The sequence below is a fragment of the Battus philenor genome, unplaced genomic scaffold (assembly GCF_028537555.1).
Source record: "Battus philenor isolate CCGP_79_NKW_IND1 unplaced genomic scaffold, ilBatPhil1.0.hap1 SCAF_3, whole genome shotgun sequence".
NCBI classification, from domain to species: domain Eukaryota; kingdom Metazoa; phylum Arthropoda; class Insecta; order Lepidoptera; family Papilionidae; genus Battus; species Battus philenor.
In genome coordinates, this window is record NW_027181693.1 from 3,702,339 (window position 1) to 3,720,250 (window position 17,912).

Here is a 17,912-nt window from a genome sequence, read left to right on the forward strand (position 1 = left end):
CTCAATTCTTTGTATTTGTGCTGGTAACCTTGAGATATTACTATCAATCGCCCGTAGTGACGGCGCCATAGAAATATTCTTTCAAAACAAATCTACCCACAAGTAAAAATATTAAGTTCATAATGTTTAATCTTTTCTTTAAAATAAAAACTTATTTTATTACAAGAACTTACTCATAAAAAATGTTTACTTCAACCTTTTTTAGGCCCATTAATTTTGGCAGACTTTTTTTAAAAAAAAAAGAAACGTAAAAGCCTAAAAAATATTTTCTTTAGTCTTCTACAGCTGTTCTGACTTCTCTTAGTCTTTGAACACATGTCTAACAGCCTAGGAAAACGTAAACACGGTGTAAATTACTAAAAACATAATAAAACTAAAAGCGCTTCAAATCTTAGCAGTCTATTTTATAAATATTTTTAGTAATTTAATAAATATTTGATATAAAAGTAAATTGGCTCATCATGTGAAAAATTATCCCAGCATTTTGTTATTGATTTATAAATATATATTAATAACATTAAATAAACCGATAATAAATGTAATACCTGAAGCAGAAGTTTCCCATTTCTGGTGACGGACGTGGTTGAGTTAAGTTTCTGCTTACTTTTTGATTCGATCAGTTTTTCTTGTTGTATCAAATTTTCGTGAACTGAATGTTTATTCAGTTGCTTAATCATTGTGAATATTATATATTGTATACTTCACAGAGTTAAAATGTAGAACACTGTTAATGTTTTATTATAACAAAACAATACCACATCACGTGTCATTCATTGAACCATATTATGCTTGTTTGTAAAAAGAAGTTTTAAAAAAAATTATATCACTTTTCAAAATGGCGGCAAGGTGAACACAAAATGGTGGGAACGGCACAAAACAATCGACAGGGCACAAGTACTCTTATCAACCGAACAAAGTAAAATGAAATGAACATTATTTGCCCTCTTGGAGATAATGAACACTATTAATAAACATCTTCGGACAATAAATTTTCAATTCAGATCATTCACCAATGAGAAATCGTGTACTCTTGATTTATTACAATTTAATTGTTAAAATAAAAACATTGGATGTTGTTGTGTATTTATCTCAAACTATAATAGTAATAGTAAAGCATACGTTCCCTTATCGATTACAAATATTCCATATTGTAACTTGAGTGAGCATTTCAACAAATTAAAAAAAAACTATTTAATTATATGTAACCCTATGCATTGGTTCCTTCGTAGTTGAAATATCCTTGACAATAACCTTGATATACTTATCACACGAAAACCTACTGACTTTAGGCTAACCTTTTAAAAATTTAGATACACTGAGTACCAAGTACTCGAAGTTTTAACAGCTACCAACGCCAAATATTCCCAGCAATAAAAACTAGATGGAAGTACTTGATTCGTTCGAGAGAAAGATCTAGACAGGATCTCGATCTTCAGGAATGAATAAACAACAAGAGAGATATTTAATTACAAAACTAAATTTTACTAAAATTTCTGGATTGATTCGGATGCATCGCTAATAAGAATTGGTACATAGATTTTGTGTTACATCAGAAGAATCTTGTGTATTATTGTAAACAAAAGGTTGAGCGCAAAAATGTATAAATCGGCTTAAAAACTTTACTATAGATTTGTCGACTATTTACATTTAAAATTTTTAAGAAAAGATGTAATACTAAGTATCAACAGGTAAGTATTAAATATGCGAATATTTCATCGTAAATAAATTTTTAATAGTAATTTAACATTATTTTCTTAATGAATCAATCGTTACTATACATAAATATATAATTCAATTTACTGTTACTAAGTAGGTGTAAAAATTTACGTAACCGCCTCTAGCCCGTAACAATGTTACATGTCTAAGCTTCTATTTTTGACAAATGTTTTTCATATCCAGGCCGTATAAATATAATTATATACCTACATGCAGTCACAAATGTTATTACCTCTAAAATTAAAATAAACATGCAATATTTTATTAGAATATGTATCAGAAAAAGATTCATTAATATCATTTTTGTTTTTAAATTGTTGGCAATTTTTATTTCTTTGGTCTGTCCGGCCACTTATCGATCATTATACGCATCGCTTTATCAATTCAGTAATTGTCTTGCTCAAAGATTACTTCAAGTGCTCCAGATTCTATGTCTAGCACACACTTTTGCCTCCAAAACCCACCATAATTTGTACACGTTCTAGGACCTCATTAAGTACCTTTTTCACAATTTTCCCATCTAAAAAGCCAACAACTTCTGCAAGAGGACAGGATTTCTAATTTACGCCTTCCTCACATTGATAATTGCTTGTGTCCAACAGATCGAGACCACCCAAGTCTTTATATCATCATCATCGCCTGCTTCATCTACCTCTTAATAGTGCGATAAACAAATCTTTCAAATATACCTTAATTGGCAAGTAACCAGAACAGTGAAAACAAGTACTGCTACTAGAACCTCTAAGTATCCACTCCATCGTGAAATATTAATAATATTATGTAATTTTAGCGCTATTTATATATATTCTTAAATTTTAGCGAAAATGACAATATTTAAGGACCAAATACATGTGAACATTTTATGGGAGTTCAATCTGATTCTAATTTCTATCAAATTGAGCTATTCTGGAATTCTTCTCATGACGTTTACAAGTGGTCACTGTAAATGATCCATTTTGGAGAATAATATAAAATCTTAATAAGAACAAATGGATTAATGATTCAGCATACGCAGACGAACACTTTCTTTAATTCATGGTTTTTAATAGAATTAGAATCCTCAGTACTAATTTTCGCCTACTTTTGAATCGCTACAACTTCATTCTGTAAAAAATACTATATTAGCACAGTATGTCGTTAGATGCTCTATTGTAGATTGTCCTAGGTCACGCTAGACGTCAAGTCAGCCTTAATCTTTTAATAACAGTCACTTACGTCTATTCTTCAGACAATGTACGTCACTGATAGATATTAATCATTTAGTTAATTTTCATTCATTCATGAAAAGCTTTTTTTTAAAGTGAGTATGGCTAAATTTCAAATAACAGTGTGCCAGGCTTTACAACAATTCTGATAAATTATCAAACATAAAAAAGATAAAAGAATAAGACTCATTAGAAATATATAATTACTGTAACGCTTTGCGCAGTGATTTCGGTAGGATAAAATTAAATATTAAAAATAAAAATATTTTTTGCAATCTGTGAATGGTATTAAATTATATATTTTTAAAAAATTCAGGAAGTAAATAAAAAATTGGAAGACAATATTTTTTATCTGTATTAGAATAACTTCAACAAAATAAGTTTTTCCGCTAATACTGACAAGTTGAAAACAAAGAGATTACTTTTCTTTATATAATTCAATATGTCAAAACATAAAAGAAAATGAATTTATTAAAGAATAAAGAACAATACCATTTTCTTTGTGAATATTTTGTCTGATTTTTATTAACAGAATATAAATTAATTTATATCAAGAAATATTTACGGTAGAGGTGTTACTAAAATTTGTCCTAATTCACATTTATAGCCTACTTTCAGTTCACAGCAAGCCTAATCCAGAAATGATCTAGTCTAGTTTCTATTTAGTACTTTCCGTCAGTTATCTTTACCGAATGAATGTTATCTACAACCAACCTGATAAAACATTTATTTACAATGTTGGAGGTTTAATAAATTGCAATACTTATGAAATTAACTTTTTGATAAATGTTTTTCATTGTTATTAAAAAGTAGAAAAACTCCTATACTTTTACCTTTTGGAATGTGATGTAAAAAAGAATTAGACAACCAAAAAATTTAAAACTTAATACTAGTTTATTCTACATTTAAAGAAGTCTTAGAGGTCTTATCATGATCCAAAACGTATAAAAGGTCATAAGAAATAGCGCCATCTGTATTTAATTTGCACAAGTTCGTATTCCAAATATTAGAGTACTTACCATGTTTGTATTTCGAACAAATTCAGAAGCACTTCGAAATGAGTTCAAATTGTTCGTGGAGCGTTTTTCCCCGCGGCGTCGACATCTCTCCGTCTCGCGAGTCGCTACTGCCGCGATCCGCGCAACCGAACACATGTCACAATAGATAACACGAGTTTGTAGGTGATGCAAGTATATTTGCACAAAATGCAGATTTAAAACTTGCGGCGTTTTAACTTTCGAGATTATTTATAGAAAACGGTGACTGCAATTAACGTTACACGCCGTCGCAGCGGCTGAAATAACTGCTCCAGTTGAGTACTGAAGGAGCTTGTGAAAGCCTTAATGCGAATATTTCAAGAGATTATACACTGGACGCCGTGTACAACTTTAATCTGTTTAAGTAAGGAAAATTAGTATCTTCTTACTTAACGATATTATTAATAAAGATTTTGTAAAAAATTGTCAACCATTCGTATGTTCGATTAAAAACTTGTAGATGTATTAATGAAAACATCTTTTCTATTTCTATTAATTAACAATTATATTGGTGTTTTTGTACTTTAATTATTTTTTTTTTTGAAAAATGACACTCAGTCCCTTAAAAGTTTTTATTGACCAGTGACAATTGTCGTCATCAAAGACCTCCACCATAGAGTTCTAATAAGATCTATTATAAGCTGCCAGCATCCATTTTCCGAGGACTTTAACAAAGCCCTCGGTCCACCTCGTAGGTGGACGTCCAAGGCTTACCAGTCAGTTGCTCCCTCTCCAGAATCTTAAGACTCAGGCGGCCATCTGTTTTGTACGCTCTGTCACCTCCACTTGCAAGCCCGTAGGGATGTTTAGTTACTATAGCTCGCTCGTTAGTAATAACTAGGAACCTTTATTTATAAAAAAAATTTACCCCTTATTGTTGTTTTGATTATCAATTTGACGAGAGGCTAACAAGACTCATCGGTTAGTATGCGACGCCATTTCAGTAGTTTCTTTGAAGTAGAAAATCTTGCCCATACCACAAAATATTCCAGTTCAACTGGTATGGTGTCGAGTATACTCATTTGTAAAATTAAATATATGTGAAGTAATTCTTTTTTTCTTATTATTTGTGTAAGGACCAAATAATAAAGAAAATATGTCTCGGAATATATACAATTGAATAACATAAGAAACAAAAAAACTTGTGTAATTCCTAAAACATAGTGAACTCAACATGTATTATTCAAATTCAAAATATGAGTAGGCAATTTATGACCTGCAATTTTTAATCAACAATTATTTTAACATTAAGGTTAACATTTAAGTAAGCAATCACTGGCTCGGAATGCTGTTGAATTTGAGAAGAGAAGAAGAGAATAAATCAAAATTTGATATTTAGCCATTCCTATTATAAATCTATCTTAACAGAATAAGGCAATCATTTTTGTATATAATAGTGATATTATATTGCCTCTTGTGTGATGTCTACCTTAGATTAAAATAAATAATTGAATATTTGGCACCACAATTCCACTTGAGGATTTCCAATTGACTCTTGAGGAGATTAAAACCATCTTACATGCAATCACTGTTTATATCTATTCTCTCCTTGCTACTCTAACAAATTTATATTAGAGTGGAGTGCTTTAAAGATCTAATAATGATATAATTTTATTTTAATTCTATTTCTTCTCGTCTATTACTTAAAATTGTTAAAAATTCAAATAAACTCCGCTAATTAAAAATGAATCCACTGATAAAAAAATCATTTTCTCTTTGTATTCATTAATTATTTGTAATGTCAGTGGACCACAAAATCGGTGAATTTTTTATGTTAAATAAATACTTGAGTAAAACAGAACATACAATTTAATGGTAAAATAATAAAAGGTGAAATAAAACAACATTATAATTAATTAACTTAATAAAACACACATTTTTAATTTCTAGTGAAGTAGAACTTTTTTAATTTAAAGTGTTGACATAAATTATTATATTACGTAATTTATCTGAACAATATTAGATATGCTCACACATTATTGTGACCTACAGAATTGCACATTGTGCTTACAATAGCCTATCATAAGAGGATATGCGAAATCGGACTCAATTAACAATCATAAAAGGAACATATAACACAGCCATCAGAGATTGAAAACTCACATGCATTTTTATCGAAAGTGTTAGCTTAATGTGGGAAGCACTATTCTCACACTGGCTTGTGTGCGTGTTGATTTTAAGTTTAGTAAATTAAAAAAAAAATTGTTATACCTACTCAATAAAATCGACTCCATATTTTTGTAGCCATTTGCTTTGGACAAATATGCATCTAAATATATACAATCTCTTGTATTTATTAGCTTAATAAAATAATCTATTTTTTGGTAGAATAAAAATTTGTGGAAGGGTTGCTGTTAAAAAGTTACTAAAATTTAAGATATTTACTAAATAGAGTCATTGGAAATAAGTAATAAATGTTTTAATGGGACGAATGTCACTTTTTGACAAATTTGAAATATGTTACACTAATTTATGATTAATTTTAATAAGTAATGATCAAAATTTTGTGAACGCTTTTTATATAATGTTTATCATAATGTTATTCATTATTTCTGAAACCATTGAATTTCGGATAGGGTGTACCATACATCGACATTAAATAAATTATACTTTCACCCTTTTAAATTTTTTACACCTATTTCCAATCACCCTGTATACTTTTTAAGTATTATATACAATCAAACATAACACATCCTACAAACAAATAAAAAAGGAAAAACAGCATCATGGCAACACTATCAGTTGTGTCAGGCGATGCCAAAATACACTTATATTGTCTACCATGTGTTCCTTAAATATAAACATGTACTTGAATTAAGATATAGATCATTAACAATTAAGAAACTAAATAAAAAGTACAGAATACCAGCCCTATTAAATGGGTTTAATTTTTGTAATCTATTACAAAATACAAGAATTTTGCAATAGTAACACTAAAAATATTAGGTGTTATCTGTAAGAAAAACTGGTAATTGTGTATAACTATTTACTATTAAGGTATCAAACACATTATGAGTCCATAGATAATAAATTATTACAAAATGGCAACGATTTAGGGAATTACATAGCGTTACACTTTACTTAATAATATATTGCGGTAATTGCAAACATTTGTGCTATGTTGTTTTATATGACAACTTCATTTGTATAATTTTAATTAATTAACATGAACCAATCCCTTACCCGTGAGTAATTTTTACTACTGTTGCGATTCATATTTATTATGTTTATAAATAATTATCTTTGTAAATATTCAAATGCAATGTACTCAAGTATTTAGCCTGCAGTGTTACTATTCTAATAAAAATCATGGCAATGTAATTTCGCCAGTTTCCTTTTATAAAATTCATATATATGTAATGTTTTTTCAAGGATGTTTCTTACAATTACTGTAAAATATGTTTATATTAAACCATAACAGTTCTTAGTGATTTAATTGATATTCCAGAACGTATAATAAACATTCACATATAAAAAGTATAGAAAGTGTAAAGAAGATGCCTATCTTCTTTATTAATTATCAATCTTGTTTCAGCCTAATCAAAAACCTTCTAATAGTAAAATCTTTGTTTTTGTTACATTCAATTTTACAGTTTAAGTTCTTGTCCCCTTCTCAACATGTAATGAGAAATATTCTCATAAGTCAGGAATGTGATCATGGTTGCAGGAACCACTCGCACCAAATTAGGTTTCAGTCCCTTGTAGAAACCACGCCAACCCTCGTGCCTGTGAAAATAATCGAATCTACTCTTTAGAACGATAATCAGAAAAAATACAATGAAACATCTTTACTTACCGACCAATCTCGAAGAATTGTAAACTAACATTTTTGTAAACAACAATTTTTTATCGTTTTAATATTATTACTCTTTCAAACCTAAAATGATAACGTCAGTGGACATCAAACACTCGTTTTCTTAAATGGAATAGGTTAGTAAAAATTTAAAAAGAGGATATTTGTGCAAAATAAATATTATTATCATATTATTTAATAAAAAATTAAAACAACAGCCCCATTTTCAATTTGCTATCTTTTATTGATTACACAAATTGAATAGGCGAATGGAAACAGTTGAAATCTTATACATTATATAAAAATATAACATGTCGTGTGAATAATTAAGTTGTGGCCCGCCACAAAATGAATCAATTAACACAATTGCGAAGTAGTTAAGTTTTAGTTAACAATTAATATTTAAAAAAGAATATTAGTGTGTATTTCGTCATGTACATAGTTCTACGTCATATAAAATAAACAGACTAACAAATTCATTTAAAACACAAAATCTTAATAATATTCATGGTGAATAATAAAAATTGTAAAATCATCGAACTTTATATCTGTTCTTTTTTTTAAACATACATTTTTTGAAACAAATGAATGCTAACTTCACATAATGGAACCATAGATTATTGTTACTTCTTCAAAAATAGATAATAACTGTTTTGTTTTTCATTAAGTAAATGATATAAAGTTTTAGCATGTGGTGATAAATTTAATATAAAAGTTACATTACATTAATTTACACCATATTAAGCTTTGCTGTGCATGTTACAGACACTTCTTTAGTGTATATTTCAAGAGATTTATAACTAATTTTTAGTCAGAAGAATTGATTTCATCTATTATTTTAAGGAGGCCAACATTAAGTGTTGACAAATTCAAAAAAACATGTAGGAAATTCGTTTTATTTATATAACAGAGTGATAACAGATTTGCGGCTAAGATAATTATTTCAGGATTGAAAATAACTTTCATGCTTTTCAATTAACAATGTTCTTTTTACTTTCAGTTTTAACATCACATTATTTTTGGTCTAATTTTTCATTGCTTCACACATATCAATAGATGACTACATTTTTACCTGTTCATGATGTCCTTGCACAGTATATATTATTAAACAACCACTTATAAATACCGTGAAAGGCAGAATGTTGTTCTTTTAATTGTTTTGAATAATATACATACTACTTATTGGAAATAAATATTATTGATATGTGCGAATTGAATAATAATTCAATAAATACGTATTTAACCTATTGTGGATACGATTTGAAATTATTCAAAAAACTGCTCATACTTATTACTGCGTTAGGTGTAAAAATGTGTACATCTACGTCTATATATGACGCCAATAGGGCAATGATATTAATGTGGTCTAAAACTATGTTAAGCATCTAAGACAGAATAGCTTCATCTTGCAAGGTGTTTCAAATAATTTACTATAAATAGAATATCATATCTCTAGACGCAGTTTCAAAGGGAAGCAAGTTGAAACAAATCCATCTTGTATATGGAACCTAACGTCGTCTCACCACACATGTAACGTTATGTTATTCAACAATTTTATGGTGTCTTTTATAATTGAGTTTGGTTTATATTTAATATAATCTAAGTACTATTATCACAAAAATTCAAATTATAACTAAATTGTGCTAGATATTGCAACACTAGAATTGTGTTCGGTGTTGCCTTATTCTAACGCATTCGCGATCTGATGGGAAAATGTACCACTACTATATAAAGATTATGCTTACGACGGCATTATAGATATTAATCAAAGAAACACAACATATGTCGTGAGACAGGTTATAAACATGTTTAACAAACAGTCATACAATCAATTTTCAGATGGATTTTAACCAAAAAAATTTTAAATGTCCAACCGGATTATAATGCCTCAATTCTACAAAACATTTCAAAAAATAACCTGTCAATATCACGTATCTAATACATACATATAAAAATGTTTTGCGATCCTTAATAATGCTTAATATATAACATAATATAACGGTTGTCAAATCACTTTTTGTCATATGAAATTATACATAAACGATCACAAAATGCGTTTATTACAAGATAAATATAAATAAATATAAATCCCGCTTACACAACTAATCTTACCTTAATAAAACACTCCGTACACAAAAACGACACCTTAAACAACCTGGTTGGTAGCTGTCACAGATAAAAAAAGGATTCACAGATGAAAATGTATTGATTTTACAAAATAGCCGTGTACGTTTCCCATCAGATAGACAATGGTTTTCAATCATTATTGGTGAATTTCTCCCATATGAGCATAACTAGGCATATGTTGGGCGTTACATGTAGGAGATATGGCGTCAGGCCCTTGTAGAAGCCTCTGATACGTTCGTACCTCCAGGTCTCGGTGATGCAGTGCCACGCGCCATGGTACGTGCGGTGCTGGTCCTGCAGCCGCGCTCGCACCACCTGGTACGGGTACGTGGCGCCTGCCGCGATCAACTTCGACACCGCCGCGAAAGACAGGTACTCGAGCGAAGTCTGCGACCAAAAATAACTTTCAACATGTGTTTCACAAGACATATGTTTTCATCAAAACTGCTCGCAAACTACAATGCCATAGCATAATTGGTCATAATTACTTTGTGACAGGAACAAAGCTTAGGCAACAACCACTCAAAGGTCGATCATAAAATCAATATATGTTTACTCTCCAAAGATGTGATTGATGATCACCATGGAGATTCTTCAATGATGATCAAATGTATTTCAAAATAATTAAGAAAATGTACCTAGGTGTGATATTGGTGGTGGAAGGAGTTAAAAAAAAAAGAACATTTTTGGTGACGTATTTTATAAACAGCCACATGAAAAAGAAGTCTGATGAAAATTTCTAATATAAATTGCAATATTTTATGCAATAATTTATAAGTAGAAACTATTTCAAATTAAAATTCATATGCAACGAAAACATATATGACAATGAATAGTTTGTGAAAATGTATAAGACATGATCCTGGAATGAAAAACGCTAGAACAAAGTATTTTTACTCATTAAGCTACTTTACCAAAATATGCACAAATTCAGCAAGTAAATGAATATGATTTTTTTGCGGTTGCAATTCATCAAACATGCATGTTTTAATGGCATAATTTAAAACAACATTGACTGATTTCTGTAAATTATTATTGTATAACCCTGTAAGATAAAAAGCAAGATTTGAGGTAAACATTGCCGCGAAGTAAATGCAAAAAGGTCAACACGATATTCTTTGTCAGAAAATTTGTTTCCATATTTTTGTAAAAATTGCATCTTTTATTCAAAACGTCAGAAATGTTATTACAATGTTACTGCCTTTTTATTAATATTCACACTTATAGAAAATTAAAATGAACATATATAAACTTTAAAATAATATAGAACGCCTACTGCTGAGTTAGCTATATGATGAACTACATAAAGAACAAAACTCATTTTTATCGAGTTCCATTTGCTGAATGGAGATGGTTTACATTCAACTGCGATCACATCACGTTTACTCGGGTGAGTAAAGGCGCATTGCTAACAAGAAACTGATTCGAAAGTCTAATATTTCAACAACACGCAACAAGGAACGGCTCGACATACCAATTTAATGTCAATCGGCAGATTCCTGTACTGATTGTATCGATTCTTCATTTCCTCGTATGTCATGAACTGAAGCGCTCCGTGTGACACCCCGAACATGCCCGGGACGAAACCCTGAAATTGAACACGCGCATACGAATTATTTTCCATACATCCAAATATAGTTCTCTAAAATCGTTCGAGCCTGCTGCATTGGATTGCCACAACCTTTCGAAAGTAACATTATGTATTCATTGACTAGCGACACGTATTAATATAAAGGCTCTCATAAAAAGGCTTAAAGTTAGAGAGCATGAGAGGTCTACGCTCAGAGCTTTGCTGCAAGACAGAATCATAAATGTAAATCCGCAGTAGAATCAAGATCAACGACGCAGCTCGAATTGCTCGTCGAAAATAACAGTGGCACATCGCTTGGGCAAACAACGGCAGTAGGAATTAAAAGGATATCGAATAGCGACCGCACGGTCACCACCACCACGGGCGTGGGTAGGTCTCCCACTAGGTGGTTGGACGATATAGTAAATGCCGCAGGAAAACACTGGCTGCGGGCAACGCAAGACCGGTCATCTTGGCGATCTTTCAGAATTGCAATGTCGTTGCTTTTAACTTTTTTTTTTCGACTTCAATTTCAATCACCCAAAATTAAATTTAAGCATTCGGTAATTTATGATCGCTTATTTTCGTGAATGATAGTTATTTAAAAATACTTTTCAATATTTTCCATTTCGATACCACATTTCTCATCAATCATAAAAGACATTGACAGGTCAGTTAAAAGATCTTCCGCATTATATTTTTCCATATTATCTCTTCTCGTATTGCCCGGATATACAACATGAAGACCGACTTTTGTGAAATTTTTGTACAGGCATTCCAATACGTTTTCTTTATTTTTTAGCTAGTGATGTCTTTACTACTAATGTGTGATTCAATGACATCACTATTCAAACCTATTTTAAAGAAAACAAATAAAAAAAAAAACGGATTATATATATAATAGTAGGTGGTAGTTCGAATATTTTTAAACGTCTCAAAAACTATTTGAGGCTCTCTGAAATAATCCAGCAATAATTTTATTTAAATATCAAAAAGTAGATTTCGGCTGTTCCGAAGCTAATGATGGTATTTGAAGCCACGGCAACATATATAAAGTGGCCAAAGAGCTATTAATATTTACATGTATTAAAAGAAATAATTTAATACTTAAATTCGCTGGATAAATGCATATACCACTTTAATCTGCACTTTTATGGGGACGTGAAGGAGACAGGCGACTGTAGAGGGTGTCAATAATTGTAATGATATCTAAGGAAGCGTTTCAACATCAAGATTTTTTCAGTGGACTATTAACATTTTTTTATTATTCCGAAAATTCATTAATATCTGATCAGACAGTACTTAAGTTTCTTATTGGAAACTGACTGAAAATTGTATTACTTATTAATCAAATTTTCAATCAGTTTCCATTTATCTTTAATTTCATACTTTTCTGTTCCTATGACTAAACACAACATGTTTATTAAAAATTTTCTTAACTAAGATTTTCTGATGGCGTAATTGTTCTGACGGAGTAATATTAGTTAATGTAACTGTTTTTTGTTGATACTACATTTGTTGATGCTTGATATTTGCATACTTTACATTGTACATTAATTTTAATACAAATGTATAATACTGACTGAGACAGCTCAAGGATAACATGATATATTTTCATTCTATCAGTCATTTTTATCAATATTACATATGCAAAGTCAGTGATTGCACACAATCTCACCTTTAGATAAGGAAACTTTAGAACATGTGTTATGTAAAAATAACAAACACATTGCTTCATTTAGAATTCTTATAAACCTTTTGTTTACACATCAAAGTTTATTTTGTTTATTTTTATAACAAACATTAATGTTATTGATTCTAATGTTAGAATATACCCTCAATCACACAGGAAGAATAGAAATGTGTATTTGTATTATTTATGTTCACTTTTATTATCACCATCATCATGTCAGCCGATAGACACCCACTGGAAGACACAGGCCTCCCCCAAAAATCGCTGCAATGATCAGTTTGCGCTGCCCACATCCAGCGAATTTTGAACTTTGACTATGTAATCCACCTAGTGGGGGGCCAACACATGCCGCATCTACCGACATATATATTCACTAGTAAATTAATAAGTGAAAAACTCACCCTGTATAATCCTCTGATGCCCTCAGTTCTATATATTTTAGTTAGGCCATCAACCATGCCTTTGTACCTCTTGTTGTCAGCCAGGTGTTCATCACTATACTGCAGACAAAGCCTAGTCTTAACCACCCAGATGGGGTTTGTCATGATGAGGGACAGTATTCCAGCTTCTGCCGCCGCAAGCATATGCAAGCCGGGTCCAAGTGGCGTTCGGGCATTCCCACCTTGTATCCATGTCTTTATAGCATTGTAACTGTAAATCGATAAAACAGTAAATAATCCATTATAAAATATTGCTAAAATTTGTGACATACTACTAACTCCATTTTATAATATATCAACTTATTATGGTATGTTTATACAAGGGTTTGGTCATAGTTATGATAAAGATTTATAATATATCATTGTTGTGTCTGCCAATAGATGCCTACTACAAGGTATAGAGCCTCTTTTTTCATTTCTCTTTATATATACCAGACAAGCGCATTGAATTAAAACAAAAATTCCCATTAGTATTTAACCCCTTAACTATGTGGAAAATTAGATTGTAATTTCAGATGGACAAACAATCCGGTGCACTCCTTATATGTATTATTATAAATGTGATTGAATGGCTCTCAAAACCACTCCCATATATTTCTATAATAATACAGAGTTGATAAACAATTGGACTATTGTCTAAAATCATCTCAGTCGTGGAGAGTGGGTACAAAAGCATCAATAACTTGATGTATAAGATCCTAAGAGGTTCTAGTTGATGTTTTGCAGAAACATAAAGGATAAAAGATAGGAAATGAATGTAACTGGAATGCTAGGAATACCAAAGACTTAATGTCTATGACTATTGTCTAAGTGTTCAAGAAGAAGCAAGATAATGACTGTCGAATTTTGACATGCTTTAGCCAAATATTGCACTACGGAAATACTTGTTGTCATTGGTGCCTGACTTTATGATATAATTCTGTATATCATGAGACAGGACCTAGCAAGAGACCAAAACAATAAGCAAGGGGCCTCAAAGAAGATTCTGCCAAGAGCATTCAGGTAAAAGGAAATTGTCCAATGCAAGAAGTATTAAACATTTTAAATAGTTTAATGTAAAAAAAAATTGAACTGATATCATATGATTTTCTAAATTAATATTAATATATAGCCAAAAATGCCAATATTTGTACTACCATATTACATACATACAATACCGAGTAATATGCTAAACATGCACAAATTGTACAATACAATTATATTGACAAAGAGTTGTGGATATACTTAAACCAACATAACTAGACTGTTGCTATTCTTAAACTTTATTTTATTGTAAACAGTCTATTCACATCAAAAATGGATCAAGATTTTTTTATTATGTAGATCATGATATTGTTTATGTAACAATCTCAATAGTCTTATATAATGATGTAAACAATGTACATCTGAGAAAACCTCTTTATATATACATAAACAGTACTGGTGACACCTGATGTGATCATTTAATTTCAAGGAATAACAACCAACACCGCACTGGAGCCAGCAAATATTATAAGAAAATTATATAAAGTTGACCAATGTATTTTGTTATAGGAGGCGAAATTGAATTATATTTACTGAATATTAACAAATCTGGATTCATATTCAATGACTATCATTATCTTTAAAGCCTTTCACATAGATTTCTTATAGGATCTGTTGAAAGAGGCCTGCACCTAGTACATTCTGGCAATTTTAACAAGGTCATCCATGTCCAACTTGTATGCGAACATCCTACACTGCACTTTTCAGCATGTGCTCTCCATTCAAGCATCTTTAGCCCCCAGCAGCCATCTATTCAATATTAGTTTAAAAATAAAAATCAATTTAATTATCAAGTCAATACTTACAACAAAAAGTAAAATCCCCATGCAGAACCTGAGCCCCAAACATTTGGAGTTACACCACGGTACAGTCCCTTAACGCCTTCTTTTTTCACTATTGTAACAAATGCGCTGCCAAGCCCATCATATCTTGGTACAGTTGCTGTTCTACCATCATTCACTGTGAACAAATTGTTACTATAAACATTATTATACTACTTTAACATTCCCATCATTTCAACATTATTTACAAAGTGCTAGACAGTTTGGATAAACACTAAACAGCAAATGTTTACATGAATTAAAAGGCATACATTGTTATCACCATCTGGAATCTTATTCATGTGAAAAATTAAGAAGATCTAATGCAAAACTTCTAAGTTATATTCATTTATGTAGCTAAAATAACCATTAAAATTTTTGTATTGCATATTTAATATTTTCTTCCCATTGAAAACTCTTCATTATGATAAAATTAAAAGAATAATGCTTATTTGTGCTGTTAATAGCTATAATACAGCAAGTAAACATATGACCAAAGATCTCATATTCAGATACATTTTTACTATAAAGTGAAGTCTTGTTTAATTTTGGAAAGGATTATGAAAAAGATGTCAGGAAATAAAGGGGTGACCAAGAATTAAACCATATATGAGACAAAACTGAACCAAAAAAGTGCATATATAGACTACAACACATTATTTATTTTATAATTTATTTATAAGGGATCTTTTTGTATATATACACCTAAATATTTCCATATGACTTTAATTTAAGATAGCATTGTCAATTGACTAAAATATAGAACAAAGCAGGTAATTTAACACACACCATAAATATCTTATTACTGTATGTGTACCTAAGATATTACAAAGATATTTTGGCAAGTGACCAATGTACATAAAGTGTTAATTAGTAACAGATTTTGGCATATTTAAGCATATAGTCAGGAGCTACATTGATGTTCACATTCATATAATAGAAATATATTTATTTTAGTTCACTATTGTTTTGATTACCAGACATTAAGTAACATTTATTTAAATAATTGCTAATTTCCAAACTTTTTCTCTAATAAAACATATTGTATGTCTAATGATGTACCATTGACAAAAAAACTTTGTAGACTTCCTTAAAACACAAATGTGCTAAATATGATACGGCTTTTCACATTATTCCTATAATACTTAATATTCATTACCATATTCATTTAAATAAATATGTTTACAATATGTAACCATGACAAAAGGATACATAGGTTTCAAGATACAAGCCATAAAAAACTACTAAATTACCATTACCTTTTTCTAGATAAAGTAGTGTTTAGTTATATAGTCATTTAGTATATACCATTATTTAGTACAGGATTTATATTTTAGTATTTATATATATATCTCAACATAAATACAATACAAAAATAAAAAGTACATTCAGCATCAACGGATATTATTGTTATAATAAATACAGAATTTATATTTTTTAAAACCACAGTCAATTATCGAAAAATGACTACTTGTAATAGTAACTAACCAAGACTTTCATCCTGAATTTAATAATAAGCTGTACAAGTTCATGCAAATTAATCAATAATATTTACAATAGCTCATTGAATTATGTTTATTATTGCATCAGCAAAGTAACTTTATTATGTTGCATCTAACTTTCACTCAAAGTAAATCAAGTTCAAGGTCACATGATAACTGGTAAAATTATGTGAAAAATTATTAAAAGCATACACTTAAATTTGTTAATAAAGAATGACTATTGATAATAATGACAATGACGATTATACGCTGCCAAAAAAACCTTCGTTACGTACCTGCAAATCTGATTTTTATAAGGTCCAAAGGGTGCAATATTAACGTAGAGGTGACGCCGCCCGATATGCCGGCTACGAGGTGCTCGTATTTGATGTGACTGAAGAGAGCCAGCTTAGAGGACGAGGAATTAGGATTCTTCATTGTAGTCATGTTGATTAGATTGAATCACAGTTAAAACATTTTGCAAGAACCTCAGACACAACTATACCCGTCGAACAGTTTCACTTGAACAATTAATAAAATTAACTAAAAAATCACCGCTGCACATCATTGCTTCCGTAATATACTAACTAAATTGAAAATGCGTGAACGGGATGATTTCCACATGATTCTTTTGAAGTAATTCGACATACGGTTCAGTTTCTTTTTACGTTCTTCGATATTGAACAAGACAGCTAATAAAATATAACTTAAAACTTTTCAACATGGAAGAAATAAACGGCTTGTTATTTTAATTACCAAAAATCTTGTATTAATTTATAAGTACATAAAACAAACTATTTTATTTTTACTTATACTATTATATAATCGACAAATATTTTATGGCTTTAATATTCAAAAGTCTTTGACTAATGATTTAAAATTAATGAAGTTTCATTTGACATTATGAGGGTTACCTGCTTTTGTAGAATTTTATATAAGCAAGAATTCATTTAACTTATTACGTAACATTTTAATTTAAGTAATTTTATAATATAGATTAAAACAT

General features: G+C 30.2%; 2 protein-coding genes across 3 annotated transcripts in view; both read right to left on the bottom strand.

Moving 5' to 3' along the window:
• Rab32 (RAS oncogene family member Rab32) overlaps positions 1–4,025 on the bottom strand; it is a 31,756-nt gene extending 27,731 nt beyond the window's left edge. Inside the window, exon 1 of one of the 2 annotated variants that reach the window (XM_068770081.1) lies at positions 3,941–4,025. In XM_068770081.1, the coding sequence (XP_068626182.1) occupies positions 3,941–3,943 (3 nt within the window). In that variant the 5' untranslated portion in view covers positions 3,944–4,025. Of the gene's footprint in view, positions 1–545; positions 899–3,940 lie in introns of those variants that run through there. The other variant, XM_068770076.1, reaches the window with a different exon arrangement.
• A 1,802-nt stretch (positions 4,026–5,827) lies between these two features.
• LOC137926472 (solute carrier family 25 member 32) lies at positions 5,828–17,556 on the bottom strand. Its single transcript, XM_068770070.1, has 6 exons — positions 17,203–17,556; positions 15,411–15,564; positions 13,543–13,792; positions 11,353–11,466; positions 10,120–10,265; positions 5,828–7,684 (listed from the first exon to the last, which is right to left on the bottom strand). Exons 1-6 carry the CDS (start codon positions 17,351–17,353, stop codon positions 7,546–7,548), a joined length of 954 nt encoding a protein of 317 aa, XP_068626171.1. The 5' UTR covers positions 17,354–17,556; the 3' UTR covers positions 5,828–7,545.
• Between the last annotated feature and the right edge of the window lie 356 nt (positions 17,557–17,912).

Bases quoted from the DNA above. Each gene is read 5' to 3' on its own strand.
- LOC137926472 (XM_068770070.1), bottom strand. From the start codon at position 17,353: ATGACTACAATGAAGAATCCTAATTCCTCGTCCTCTAAGCTGGCTCTC. The intron at 10,266-11,352 runs GTATGTCGAGCC...TTTTGGTCGCAG, and splicing joins TGCCGATTGACATTAAATTG to ACTTCGCTCGAGTACCTGTC. The intron at 7,685-10,119 runs GTACGAACGTAT...TTATTTTCACAG, and splicing joins TGCATCACCGAGACCTGGAG to GCACGAGGGTTGGCGTGGTT.